Source organism: Choloepus didactylus, chromosome 8, assembly GCF_015220235.1.
Source record: "Choloepus didactylus isolate mChoDid1 chromosome 8, mChoDid1.pri, whole genome shotgun sequence".
In the NCBI taxonomy this organism is placed as follows: Eukaryota; Metazoa; Chordata; class Mammalia; order Pilosa; family Megalonychidae; genus Choloepus; species Choloepus didactylus.
This window is the reverse complement of record NC_051314.1, coordinates 107,595,184-107,610,628: the sequence shown is the minus strand read 5'-3', so window position 1 is coordinate 107,610,628 and position 15,445 is coordinate 107,595,184. Positions and strand designations below refer to the sequence as shown.

At 36.1% G+C, this 15,445-nt stretch overlaps 1 protein-coding gene across 12 annotated transcripts in view; it reads right to left on the bottom strand.

Moving 5' to 3' along the window:
* LMNTD1 (lamin tail domain containing 1) overlaps positions 1–15,445 on the bottom strand; it is a 445,763-nt gene that overhangs the window by 25,065 nt on the left and 405,253 nt on the right. For all 12 annotated transcript variants that reach the window (XM_037845309.1, XM_037845307.1, XM_037845302.1 and 9 more), the window contains 3 exons: positions 14,035–14,230; positions 4,960–5,146; positions 4,294–4,413 (listed from right to left, as the gene is read on the bottom strand). In XM_037845309.1, coding sequence (XP_037701237.1) covers positions 4,294–4,413; positions 4,960–5,146; positions 14,035–14,230 — 503 coding nt within the window. The remainder of the gene's footprint in view (positions 1–4,293; positions 4,414–4,959; positions 5,147–14,034; positions 14,231–15,445) is intronic.

The window sequence follows — 15,445 nt, the reverse complement described above, 5'->3', positions numbered from 1 at the left end:
TTGAATTAAATAATGCTCATTGCTTTGCCATCAGGTAGGATATTCTAACACTATGTGATTTGAAAGAAAAGGCTGAGATCTGAAGGGTGAGTAGGATTTAATAAGTAAAAAGGGAGGAAAGAGGCTGTGGAGAAACAAAAGCATGTGCAAATGTCCTGTGGCTTGAAGAACCAAGTCAAGTACTGAGAACTTAAGAAGGACAGTGTGGTTAATCAGAGAGCATGAAGAAGCACTGGGAGAGGTTAGCCATGGGGGTGGAAAGGAGGAAGTCCACTGTGGTTCAGGTCAGCTGGGCAAATTCCCTCCTGTCCTGCAAACTCAGCACAAGTATCTCCTCCTCTTGAATCCTTTTCCTGACACGTGCCCTTACAGAACTGATCTCTCTGACCTGGGCTGCCATATTCTGTGTGCATATTTATATTAAATGGAAAAATTAACAAATGCGAGAACATTAAACAACACACTCTCAAACAACCAATGGGCTAAAGAGGAAATCACTAAGGACATTAGGAAATACCTTGAGGCAAATGAAAACAAAACCACAATATACCAAAACTTCTGGGATGCAGCAAAGGCTGTGCTGGAGAGAAATCTATAGCTCTAAATGCTTACAGTAAAAAAGAAGATCTCAAATCCAATACCTAACCTCACAAATGGAGGATCTAAAAAAAGAAGAGAAAACTAAACCCAAAGTGACCAGAGGGAAGGAAGTAACAAAGATTAGAGTGGCGATAATTAAATAGAGTATAAAAAAGCAATAGAGAATCAACAAAAGTTGGCTTTTTGAAAAGGCCAATAAAATTGAGAAACATTTAGCTAGACTGACAAAGAAAAAAAGAGGATGCAAATAACTAAAATGAAATGGGGGACATTACTACTGACTCTACTGAAATAAAAGCACTATTGGAGGATACTGTGAACAACTGTATGCCAATAAATTAGATAACCTGGATGAAATGGTTAAATTCCTAGAACATACCAACTACCTTTACTGACTCAAGAAGAAAGAGAAGACCTCAATGGACCAATAATAAGTAAAACAATTGAGCCAGTCATCAAAAACTTCCCAACAGAGAAAAGCCCAGGACCAGATTGGCTTCACTGGTGAATTTTACCAAACATTCCAAGAAAAAGTAACATCAATCCTACTCAAAAAACCAGATTACCTCAACTGACTTGGAAAAGGCATTTGACAAATCTCAGCACCACTTCTTGCTAAAAACACTTAGAAAACTAGGAAAAGAAGGAAATATCCTCAACATGATAGAGGACATATATGAAAACCCACAGTTAATATCATACTCAATGGTGAAAAACTGAAAGTTTTACTAAGATCAGGAACATGATAAGAATACCCACTGTCACCACTGTTACTCAACACTGGACTGGAAGTTCTACCCTGAGCAATTAGGCAAGAAAAAGAAATAAAAGGCATCCAAATTAGAAAGGAAGAAAGAAAACTTTCCCTATTTACAGATGACATGATCCAATATACACAAAATTCTGAAAAATCCACAACAAAGCTCTAGGTCTAATAAATGAATGCAGCAAAGTGGCAGGGTGCCAGATCAACACATAAAAATCAGTAGTGTTCCTAAACACTAGCATTGAACAATCTGAAGTGGAAATCAAGAAAAATTACTCTTACAATAGCAACTAAAAGAATCAAATATCTAGGAATAAATCTAACCAAGGATATAAAGGACTTGTACACAGAAAAACTACAGAATATTGCTTAAAGAAATCACAGAAGACTTAAGTAAATAGAAGGATATTCCATGTTTATGGATTGGAAAGCTAAATATTGCTAAGATGTGAATTCCACCCAAAGTGATTTACAGATTCAACACAATCCCAATCAAAATTCTAACAGCCTTCTTTGCAGAAATGGAGAAGTCAATCACCATATTCATATGGTAAGATAAGAAACCCCAAATAGTCAAAACCATCTTGAAAAAGAACAAAATTGGAGGACTCACACTTCCCAATCTTAAAATTTATTACAAAGCTAACAATAATAAAAACACCATGGTTCTGGAACAAGGGCAGATTTATAGACCAATGGAATCAAACTGAGAGTTCAGAAATAAATTCTCACATCTATGGCCAACAGATTTTTGACAAGGGTGCCATGTCCACTCAATGGGAAAAGAATAGTCTTTTTGACAAACGGTGCTGTCAAAATCAGACACCCATATGCAAAAGAATAAAGGTGGAACCCTACCTCATACCATATAAAAATTAACTCAAAATGAATTAAAGGCCTAAATATAAGAACCCAAACTATAAAACTCCTAGAAGAAATCATAGGGAAACATCTTCACAACCTTAAGTTAGTCATTGGTTTCTTAGAATTTACACTCAGTAAACAACACAATCAAGAAAATAAAATTTAGATAAAATAATAGTTCTTGCACATCAAAGGAATTCATCAAAAAGTAAAAAGACAACATATAGAATAGAGGAAAATATTTGGTAACCACATATTGGATAAGGGCTTAACATCTGGAATACATAAAAAAAAATCCTACAGATCAGCAACAAAAAGACAAACAAACCAATTCAAAAATGGGCCAAAGACTTGAACAGGCATTTCTCCCATGAAGATATACAAGTGGCTAATAAGCACATGAAAAGATGCTCAACATCATTAGCCATTAGGGAAATGCAAAACAAAACCACAATGAGATACCATTTCCTACTGTTCTGGTTTGCTAAAGCTGCCAAAATGCAGTATACCAGACATGGATTGGCTTTTACAATGGGGGTTTATTAGTTCACAAATGTACAGTTTGAAGGCAATGAAAATGTCCAAATTAAGGCATCAAGAGTAAGATTCCATCTCTGAGGAAAGGCTGATGGCATCTGGGGCTCCTCTGTCTCACAGGAAGGCACATGGCTGGCTCTGTTGAAACTTCTTTCTTGGGTTTAGCTTCTGGTTTCAGTGGCTTTCTCCAAAATGTCTCTGGGCTTCTGTCTCAGCTCCTGTGGGTCCTTACTTACTTCTCCCTGGGGCAAACTCTGGATTACATATCTTAGCTTCTCTGCAAAATGTCTGTCTTAACTTCTCTCTAAGCTTCTCTGCTTGTTTCTCCTGGGGCATTTCTGTCCAAGTGTCTCTGGGCCTGTGTTGGCTCTGAGCTCTCTCTCAGATTCTAGTAAACTAATTAAGATCCACCTTGAATGGATGGGGTAACACCTCCATGGAAATAATCTAATCAAAAGATCTCACCCACAATAGGTCTGCCCCAAAAAGAGTAGATCAAAAGAACATAGTCTTTTATGGGGTACATAACAGATTCAAACCAGCACACATACCCACTAGAATGGCTACTATTAAAGAAACAGAAAATACATGTTGAAGAGGATATGAAGAAATAGGACTACTCTTCATTGTTGGTGGGAATGTAAATGCTGCTGCTGCTGTAGAAAAGAGTTTGGTGATTTCTCAGAAAGCTAAATATAGAACTCCCATATGATCCAGCAATCCCACTTCTAGGTATACCCTCAAAAGAATTGAAAGCAGCAACTTGAACAGATATTTGCACACCAAGGTTCACAGTGGCATTATTCACGGTTGCCAAAAGATGGTAGCAACCTAAGTATCCACAAACTGATTAATGAATAAACAAAATGTGGTATATACATACAATAGAATATTATCCATCCATAAAAAGGAATGATGTTCTGATACATGCGACAACATGGATGAACGTTAAAGCCATCATATTGAGTGAAATAAGCCACAGAAGGACAAACATGATCTCGCTGATATGAAATAATTAGAAATAAATTCAAAGAGTCAAAAACTAGAATACAGGTTACTGGGGGTCAGGGTTGGGGTAGGAATGGAAGTTAATGTTTAATTTGTACAGAGGCCCTGCTTGAGGTGATGGAGAAGTTTTGGTAATGGATGGTGGTGACAGTAGCACAATATTGTGAATGTAATTAACGCCACTTAATTGTATATTTGAATATGGTTAAAAGGGGAAATTTTAGGTTGTATATATATGTATCACTAGAATAAAACATTTTTAAAAAAACAAGATTGTACAACACAGTGAATCCTAATGTAAACTGTGGATTATATTTCAAGTATAATTATTATAATATTGTTTCATCAGTTGTACCTAAGGTACCACATCAATGCAAAGTGTTAATAATAGGGAAAACTGCAGGCAAGGAGAGAGTATAGGGAACTCTATTTTCCGCATGATTTTTCTGTAAACGTACAACTTTTCTAATTAAAAAAAAGAAAAAAAGTAAAACAATTGTTAAGAACCAGACACTGACTTCACCATTAGGTTTGCATAGGATTGTTGTACAATTTGGACTTGCTATAAACTTATTTTGTTCCTTCCAAAGAAAATTTGATGGAGGTTGATGCTTTGCCTCAGATGCTGCCGCCCACACCTGTAAGAAAATAGCCTATTAATTTAATGCCAAGTGCCACTGGAATTCGAAATAACTTTTTAAATGTCATAAGGTTATTGCAACACAATCTTTCTGAGTGGATTAGGTTTTAAAATGTAAGATTATGTAATGTTAAGCTATGTAATACCAAACAGCTCCTGTGCGTGATTTAAAGGAAAACACAAGGAAAAGGGGGAAAACTCTCTGGTGTTGACTAAGTACCTATTTGTTCTCTAAGCATATAATCTCTTTGCTTTTGTTATAAGGATTATGTTTGCTTAGTTTGGGGAGCTTCAGTTTACTAGTTAAATCATACAAACAAAAAGTATTTCGTAGGAAACTGAAGAAAGCTGGGGGAATTTAATTATAGGTACTCATTTACAACCAGAGATGGACAAAGTGGCATGATTAACCACCACCAACAAAAGTGCATTTTAAGTATAGATCTAGTGATGATGAGACCACTGGGGCTGAGCCACAGTCTGTCAAGGTGTATGCATTTTTCCTGTACAATTCTAGCTCATAGTATTTATAGCATATACTCACTGTTACAGAGGAATTGGCCTGCATTATAACATTTGCAACAAATCGGTAAGAAGAAATTGCCTGGCCATTAACATGCTGCTGGAGAACATGATCTCCGATATCCAGTTCTTTGTCAGTGGAAGAGTTAACAAGCTTCACAAATAAACCCCTGACATTCACTTCAGCTATTTTAACATCTCCAAGAGCACTAGAAAATAAAACACCAAAATTATAAGGTCCTTTCAGATAAGTATATCCTTACTTATTTGCTCTGTTTAAGAGCTACATAATAAATAGGCTTTGGAAGTTGTTCCTAAAGCTGTATATTCTGTTGGACAAGTTCTAAGTAGAATAGTGTAGTTTGTAACTTAACACAAATGGCTTGCTCTCTTAGTTCTCTAGTTCTATTAGTTTTTCTGTGTAGTAAAATTATTTCAAATAAAATAATTAAAGAAAGCATAAAATGTGATTTAGTAATCAAGATCTAATGGCATAAGAAGGTATGGTTATTATTATATAAATTTCCTACTGTTTATTATAAAACCATTTAGACATGAAACTCTCCAAAGTAGCTGAAGAAGTAAGTTAAATCATTTAGACCTCTGTTTCTTTATTTCTGATAAAGTTACTGGAAAGATGAATAGCAACTATGTGCTTGAAAGAATTTTGAAAAGTTGAAACATTATACAAATACAAGAAGGTACCTTTTCCCTCTAACATGTATTGAGAGCTTAGTATGCACCAGGGACTGGGCTAAGCATTTTCATATTATCATTTTTTGATACTGTGGATCACAACTCATTAACTAGGCCATGAAATCACTTTGGAGGGTCAGAACCAGTGTTTAAAAAACGAAATATACTACTATCAATAATAATAACCAATACTTATTATGTGCCAGGCCCTTTTAAGGTGCTTTATAAAAAGACATATCCACAATTTTTAATCAAAAATTCCAAAATCCAAAAAACTTTAAAAAACTAAAAAAAGGAAAAAATTTTAACACATTTGAAACAAAATCTTCCTGAGTTCCTTTGGTGGCAAAACCTGAACTGAAACTAAGGTGATACTATTCATAGCCTTCATTCATGGATAGTGTGAATACTCGTATGTTTTTCTGTGGAAAAATTAATGTTTCATTTTTGATACTTCTCCAAATCTTGAGGGAGGTTATGTAATATGTGTTCTAGGCAAAATATTACCTTCCTAAAATTCTCTAAATTCAGATTTGGAAACACATACATCCCCAAAGATTTTGGTAACTGTATTATGGACTTGTCCTAACAGTTAATTCTCACAAAATCCTACATATTTCTTATTGAAAATTATAGTAAAAAAGGGTTGAGGAAATAGTATTACCTCATTTAATTCTTATAACAATCCACTGAAGTAGGTACAATTTTAGTCCCATTTCATAGATAAGGAAACTGAAGCTTAGAGAGATTAATTCCCATATCCAAGGACATTAAATAAATGTTAGTGCTTGTCCTTCTGCCTCACTCAACTAGTAAAATCTCAAAGGGGTTTAATCCAACCAGTTAACTTGTTTAAATCCTATAGACACCTGGCTGCTGGGTTCTGCTAGAAAATAAACACACACACACACACACACACACACACACACACACACACACTGCTGTCACACACAAAAAAATTAGTGGTCTCTAATCACACCTCGGCCCAGTGATTCCCAACAATTCTTCCTGAGTCTAGCCAAGCACCTCCTGTCATTCCCAATAATGCTTCTCAAGTCCCTGCCCCAAATCTCATCCTCATTCTCAGCAGATGACCTCACTAAGAAAACAGGGCCATTGGGAAGTAGTACATTATTTCCCTGCTTCCCACTAACAAACAGGTCCATCTATACCCATGATTACCTTCTCTCTGCTCCACCCTACCCCATTTCAGTGGAAGAGGGGACGCTTCTCCCATCTATGAAACTCTTTCTTTACCACCTCCTCTTGCCACTTCAGGTTCTCACTCCATTCAATATCCAAATTTTCTTCTGTAACACCAATCTCTCCCTATAGACTGCCTCTTTCTTCCACATATATATGTATCTTCAAAATGCTACCACCTTAAAAAGAAAAACACAATCTTCCAGTTTACACGTCATACTACCATCACAGCCAAGCTTCTGGAAAGAATTTGTCCATAATTCCTCACTGTTTATTCACTCTTCAACCCACTACCATCTGTTTCTGCTGTAGTTGACCAATGCCTTCAGAGTTGGTAAGCTGAGTGATAATTTTTCATGGTTGCCTCTGTCAGATATAACTTCTGAAAACTTTTCCCCTTGTTTCCCCAAGCCTGCTGTTTCCTTCTATCCATCTGGTTGTTCCTTGTCACTCTCTTTTTCAGGTTTCTCTTTCGTCATGCATCTCTCAGATGTTGATCTCTGGGATTCTGTCTTAAGCCCTCTTTTGTTCTCATCACACTCTATAGATGTGGTATCAGTAACCATTACTACACTGAAGACTGCTAAATCCAAATCTCTCTCCTAGATTTTCCTGCTGAGCTTCAGACCCATAAAAACAACTATCCGCAGGGTCCTGAAGGTATGTCTGAATCAACATGCCCCAAACTCAATCTAAATTTATTGTAAATTTACTGTTCTATTTCAGTGAATTTCATCATCATTTACCCTATTAGCTAAGCCTAAGACTTCTATTCTTTTCCTTCTCTCTTATTCTTCACACCTTGTCAGTAAGCAAGTTCAGTTGATCCTCTCTCTCTAGTATCTTCTATATATGTTTCCTCTCTCCATCCTTACTGCTTCTATCCTCATTTAGGTTCTCATCAGCTCAGTGTGATCTTCTAACAGCCTCCCAAATGGTTTTTTCCCAGCCTTGCACCCTCCTAACCTTTCTCCATTATCCTTCCAGAACAATCTTTGTACAATTCAATCCTGACATTGCCTTCCTGCTGGAAATCCTTCAATGTCTTACCATTTCTTTGCAGTCAAAACACAAACTCTACATCATGTAAAGAAGGCCCTACACAATCCATCAGCCTCTTTAGTCTCTTTTTCTCCTACTTCCTACCTTATGCTTTGACTGCAATCATAAAAGAATTTCTTGAAAGATTTGTAATAATTCATGCTGTTGAATGTTTCACCCACTGCCTACAAATGTGCTATTCCCTCTGATTCCCCATATCCTTACCAACACTTGAAATTGTTAGACTTCTTAATTTTTTTCTGTATGATGGGTAAAAAATGGTATATCATTGTTATTTTAATTTGATTGTCCCTGCTTGTAGTGCAGTTAAATAAGCTGACAACTTAGTTTTCCCCTTCTGTGAATTGTGTGTTCATAACATTTTGTCCATTTTTCTAAGGGTTGTTTTTGAATTTTTCTAATTGATTTATATTATTGATAGTATAGTATTTAAACATATACACATATTTTCTGGAAGAAGAGGCTGTCTTTTAATGTTGCCTATGATACTGAATTTAAACTTTAAAAATTTTTACTGTGGTGAAATTTATTAATCTTTTTCTTTACAGTTTTTGCCTTTTTATGTCATACATAAAAAATGTTCCCCTACTGTTTTTTTTTTCCTAAATATTTTAAGGATTTGTTTTGTACATTTTAATTTAAATGTATAGAATATGTGTGCTTGTAGCTAATTTTCCTAGCTATATTTATTAAATAGCCCATTGTTTCCCTGCTAATTTTTAATGCCACTTTTGTCATATACCAAGTTTCTAAATATTTTTAGGCTTCCTATTTTGTTCTGTTGATCTAGCTGTTGATCTTATGCCTATACAAAATGGTTCTGATTTATGTTGCTTATATTTAGTCTTGATTTTGGTTGGATAAGTATTCTCTTATTTTCTTTTTCAGCATTATGGTAACTCTTTTTTTCACTTTTACCCTTTGGTAAGCAGAATGGCTTCCCAAAGACATCCATGGCCTAATCCCTAGAGCCTATGGATATTATCAAGAGTTGAGCTGAACAGAGGGAGCTGAGATATTAGGTGACAGCACAGGTGATTAAGACAAGTCAAAATGAAGGTAACAGTCAAGCTTTTAACCAATTACTACAATAGTCAAGAGGCTAAACCGGAGAGAGTGCTAGCTCCATCAGTGTTCTACTTTCTGTCATGGAATGGCACAAGGTGAGGGCCAGATGAAGGGGCATACACATGGGAGTTCATCTCACTGCTGAGAGAGCCCCAAACAAAGGTCTGCTGCTATTTTATGAATCCAAGGGACAGGGGGAGGAAGAGAGGAAAGGCTAGGAGTGAAAAAATATGGAGTACTGAGTCAGAGTGGAGAAAAGTGTCTTGTCTTCAAAGTTCCCCCACCCTTTTACTCCTTCCCCAACCCTGATAAGGAGACCTCTGAGTGGAGGTGCCTGGGCTAGGAATGCAGATAAGTGTGTGAGCATGGCCTGACCAGGAGGTCCTGAGTCCCTGACTGCAATGTCCTTTAGCTGTGCATGAAATCTTGTGCGGGGAAGGCAGCTTTTCCAAAGACCTGCCAGGTAAAGCCTTTTTAATTGCCTATGGTCAGGTCTGAAAGATCATACACATAAAATTCTGCATGTGTGTGCATGTGTGTGTGTGTGCGTGAAATGGTTTGCATGTTTTATTAACAGACGAAACTCCCCCACCCCACCACACCCCCATTACACATAAGATTTTGGCCAGGAGCTGGAATCCTCAAACATGTTATATTACATGGAAAAAGGGACTTTGAAGATGCAATTAAGTTATGGATCCAGGAAGAATATCCTAGATTATCTAGGTGGGCCCAATCTAATGAAAGGAATCCTTTAAAGCAGAGAATTTTCTCCAGCAGAAAACATGTGGCAGAAGGGAAGTCAGAGAGTATCCAAACATGAAAAGGACGTGATGCTCTGTTGCTGGTTCTGACATGTAAAGGCCCATGTACAAGGACTGGAGAGAGGCCTCTCTGAGCTAAGGGTGGCCCTGAATTTACAGTCTGCGAGGAAATGGGAACCTCAGTCTTCCAACCACAAGGAACAGATTTTTGACAAACAACCCAAGAGAGCTTGAGAGCATATTCTCCCCCCAGCTTCCAGATACAAGCCCAGTGGGCTGAGAACTTGGTATCAGCCTTGTGTGACTCTGAGAAACCAAGTGACCAACAGAAACATGAGGTAATAAATGGGTGTTATCTGTGTTGTTTATTACTACCACTAAAATTGTAGTAATTTGTTACAGCAGCAATAAAAAACTAACATTTATTATGAATTTTAGAATCAGTTTGTCAGAAATGGAGCTGTAAGGCCTGAAGTTTCAGTCCCAATGCCCTTGTTGGACATACTATTCCACTGTCTTCTATCGCTTTCTGTTGATAAACTAACTCTTAATCTTGTTACTCCTTTGAAAGTAAATGTCCTTTTTCCCTGGCTGGTTTTAAGATTTTATTTATGTCCTCTGTTTTTTGCAGTTTTCTACAACGTACCTAGGTTTGTTTTTGTTTTGTTTTTATTTTTGCCTTTTGTCTGCTTGGGAGTTGGTAGTTGGTAGTTTCTTAAATCTATGGCTTGATGTCTTTCATTAATTTGGGAAAAATCTCAGTTGTATTTCTACAAATACTGTTTTGCCTCAATGTTTCTCTCCTCTTCTTGAGGAACTTCAATTACAAGTAGTTATATTTTTTAAAATTTTGTCCTATATACCTCGTATGCTTATTTCTGTATTTTCCAACCTCCTTGCTCTCTCTGATTCAATCTGAATATTTTCTTCACACATTGTTACTGTTTGATAATTCTATCTTCTGTTGTGCAAATACGCTATTGAAGAAACCACTTCAAGATAGTAGTTTCTATCACTGTTTTTTTTTTTTTATTTCTAGCATTTACTTCAGATTATTTTACTTTCAGTTTCTAATTCTATGCCGAAATTTTTATCTTGTCATTTAATTTCTTGAATATTTTAACCATTGTTATTTTTATATATCTGTTAGATAACCAAAGTGTTTGGATCTTCTGGGCTCTGTCTCTTGGTCCCATTTTTAGTCTTGGTTTTTGATCATCTTTTAGTTTTTCTTGCCTTGTTATGTTTGATTTAATGTCTAGTAATGTAGATTTAAAACTTTGCAGAGATAATTTAAGGCTAAGTATAACATTTTCTCATGTTAGAGTAGATTTACTTTTGTTTCTGGGGGTGGGGGTGGGGGATACTTTAATCCAATCAGGGTGTGAGGTGATTTGACACAGGTTTCAGCACCAATTAGAGTGGTCTATTTTGGGTATAGCCTTACTCTTGAATGCTGCCCTTTGAAGTCCAATCGAAAGCCTAGGGTGTTTATCAGTGACCCTCCTCCTTGACAGGCCCTGAACTCCAATTTTGATTTACCCAGTCCTGTAAGTCTGCCAAAATCTCTCTTTAACTCCTCAGCCACTTAGCTGTTGCTTTCAAATTGGCAATTGCTTTGAGGAGAAAAGTGGTTCCAAATGTCAGGACTATCACTCTGGGATTTCTCTCCTAGAACAGTAATTGCGAGAATAAAGGATATAGACATTTTTGAATCCAAACTGCCTTCAAAATGTGATCTCACTTCTTATTCCCACTGCACTGTATGTGGGTGTCTCTTTTGTGGAATTTCACTTCTGAACAATTTATATGCCAAGTGCTTTTTCTTTAAGTTATTATTATGGCTCTTACTAAATTGTGAATGCAACAGTTTACTCTTCTATTGACATTCCCTGGAAATCCTCTATGTCATCCCTATTCTTCATGTTACTCAATTTTCTGTGATGTTTTTATTTTTTGACAGAATACGTTTTTGTTTTTCAGATTTGCTTTTTTCTGCTTGGGGAGAAGAGCACTAATTTGAGTCTGTTTTTAAATGGATGAGACCCTGGAATAGCTTAACTATCCCTTGTTATCAAATATGTAATGGAATATGTATAGTTGCTTTTCAAAAATTTTTCATTGTTTTGGTGAATTGTTTAATCATTAATCTTTAAAATTTATTTTATGCACAAAAGAAGAAACATTAGCTTGCCTTAAAGAAAAAAATATTGTCCATATCAGACCTAGTCACTTCATTTGCTTTCCATTTGGTATTAGGCCTAAAGCTACAGGACAATACTTCACATAATACATGGAAATTCATGGTCAGGGCTGCTTAATATGTTATCATACAGCCTTAAGTAATCTTTATTTTCTCTTCCCTATAAGCCTTCCCATTTATCTTTAGTAGCAAAATGACTTGAGAGCTCTGCTTATAATTTGTGATTGAAATTTTCTTTAGAGTTTCAGTTTTTTTGTTTTGTTTTTAACTGTATCTACTAATATCCTCTATACAGATTATCATCTGGGTTGTGGTTTGGTCCTTGGCAGGAGGGGAGAGGGGAGGGGGAGGAGCGTTTAAGACTACCTCAGGGTTTAAAATACAAATTTTGGAAAGACTCAGGGAACTTGGTTCAGTCCATGGGTACTACAAGAGAAGTGCCCTAACACCTGGAGCTTTTGGTGATAATATCTTTAATGTAACAGAGAGGTCAATTTGTACATCACTATCACCAGGTTCTAAATCATCCAAGGGAAGAGTAAGAGGGTCTTATTCCAAATGGGTAGTTGGGAATATATGTAGATCTGAAGCTTCATAAATTGTTTGGACCTGGAATTTTCACGTAGTTATCGTGGTGAGGCCCATCTTGTACAGAGCTTGCTATCATCCGGACTCTGAACCCACAGAATGCAGAACTTGTCTGGGAGTAGCAATGGAGGATGAATGGAAAGGCAGCCTTCCACGTACAGTCCGATCACTCCTGAGGCAGGTAGAACTGACCTTGGAGCCAAGGTGACATCTTGGGTGTAGGGAGTGAGATCCTACATATCTAATGAGCATTCTAAGCATATCTCCATTCTGTATCCTGTTTGCTTCCCAACTCTATTATTTCCCTGCTGGCAATATTAATCAGATCCCTAGAGATGATGGGTGGTTAAGGAAGGAAAGAAAGAAATATATTGGGTTGAAAACCATGGAATTGAGAATTGGCTTCTGCGTCCAGCCAAGATGAACTAACAGGAACTGGATTTATCCTCTCACCTGAAACAACTAAAAAACTGGAAAAGACTTATGAAACAATAGTTTTCAAGACACTGGGCATTGGTCAATGATGTAATTGGTTAAAAGTAAAAAGATATACCACACTAACACTAGTAAAACAGAAAAGCTAGAGTGGATATATTAGTATCAGACAAAGTAGATTTGGGAGCAAAGAATATTGCCAGAGATAAAGAAAGTCACTTCATAATAATAAAGGAATCAATTAATCAAAAAGAAAAAATCCTAAATCTTAAACGTTTGTGCATCTAATTACAGAGCTTCAAAATAAATGAAGCCAAAACTGATAGAACTGGAAGGAGAAGCTGACAAATCCACAATTATAGTCAGGGATTTTAATAACACTATCTCAATAATTAATAGTATAAGTAGACAGAAAATCAGCAAAAAGACTGTAGACTTAAACAACACTATCAACCAACTTGACCTGATTGACATTTATGGAACATTCCACTCAACAACAGCAGTTTACACATACTGTTCAAGTGCACTCAGACTGTTTACCAAGATAGACAATATCCTAGCCATAAAACGAGTCTCAATAAGTTTAAAAGGATTCAAGTCATGCAAAGAATGTTCTCTGACCATAATGAAATTAAATTAGAAATCAATTAACAAAAAAGATATCTGGAAAATACCCAAATATTTGGCTATTAAATAGCATACGTCTCAATTACCCAAGGACCAAAGAAAAACTAAAAATGAAAATTAGAAAGTACTCTGAACTGAAGGAAAATGTATATACAACATATCAAAATGTGTGGGATGCCACTAAAGCCATACATAGGTGAAAATTTATGGCATTATATTAGAAGAGAATGCCTATCTTAGAAGAGAAAAAGGGTATTAAATAAGTGATATCAGTTTCCACTCTAAGAAACTAGTAAACAATGAAACTCAAGGTAGGCAGAATAAGGGGAATTGCTTAGGGTTTTAGATGAAATCATGGATCTAACTGATTATTACTTTATTTACTACTTATTTATTATTTATTGGTCCTACTTTAAGAGAAGATACTAAACAATTCAAATAGAATGTGTACCTGGATCTAGATTTGCCCACTTCTTCAAGAATCATAGAAAAGTGCTTACAACTTTTCTCGGCACGGCTGGTCTGTGCAAGTTTCTTTGAGTCACCAAATAGGGAATGGAAATAATCTTCCCCTTCCCCAGTCACAGTTGTCTCAGGAGCAAGGACCAACAAAGTCTGTTTCTTTGAAGCTACGAAGTTGTTGATTCCTTTCAGAGAAATGGAAGAGGGAAGCCACAGAGAGAAGTAAATGAAAGGACATTAGAAGAACACAAAACAGTTATCTTTTTTCTCTGCTTCTACAAAACTTTATTCTTTATAGATTTTGCTGTCACTGCAAAATTCAACAAGGATAATTATAAGTTCTAAAACCAAATCTATTAAATAACAACCAGTAAGTGAATATTATTAGTGACATACTGAATTCCTAGAGATTACTACAGTTACATTAAACTGTCACTTATATCATCAGCATAGTGACTACTAAACTGATTATTTAGTTGTACTAGTAGAAGCGTCATAAGTTTTTGAGTAGGTAAAACATTTGAGTCTCTCAAATTTGAGTATGTTATTTATACATATAGCTTTATTCTATTTCATACTAGCTATCCTCCCCAAATTGCTATCCATAAATTAAAGCCTCAAATGAGTCCTTTCCTACCAACAGTTGATGATTTTGCCAGGAAAAGACGTAAACTTCATCTTCATCAGTTAAAGTACTTTACTAGAAAGATAAAGCATTGCATAATCAGATTCTAATATTCTCTCAGAAGTTTGCTTTTTTGAGACTCTTATTAGTAAGATTCAAATATTAAATAGGCTTTATTAGTTTTCACAGAAAGAACCATGCCGGATAAGTCTAAAGATGTGTCTGAAAAGAGACAGCTACACTACAGAGTGGCAGCATGGTGAGGTGGAAGGAGCCAGGCAGTCTGGATTTAAACAGAACTGCAATTGTATCCCAGCTTTGCCATTTATAAGCCAACTGATTTAAACTGTTTTAAGTGTCAGTTTTCATCTACATAAAATAATATTACTTTCTGTAAGGAGCCATGAGGATTGAAGATAATGTAAGAGCCTAGTATGGTGTCTGGTGTTTAGCATGTACTCAATAAATTAGAGCTATTACTGTAATACTAGGGCTTTGGCTGATATGACCCTGGTGGTCCAAACTCATCAAAGAATGAACTAAGACAGCCTAGAGTTTGCTTTAGATTCTTGTGTCTTAAACAAAATCAAAACAAGGTAAAAGATGGATAGGAATAACATCGGAGTTCCTAAAGATGAGTCCTCAAAATATTATGTTTAGAAGGAACTTTAAAATTAAATTAGTTCATTCCCAGTCAAATGAGTGTTTAATTAATTCATAAATTCCTTTGGGGAAAGAGAATATACAGCATCCTCCTTAACAACTCATCCTGAGG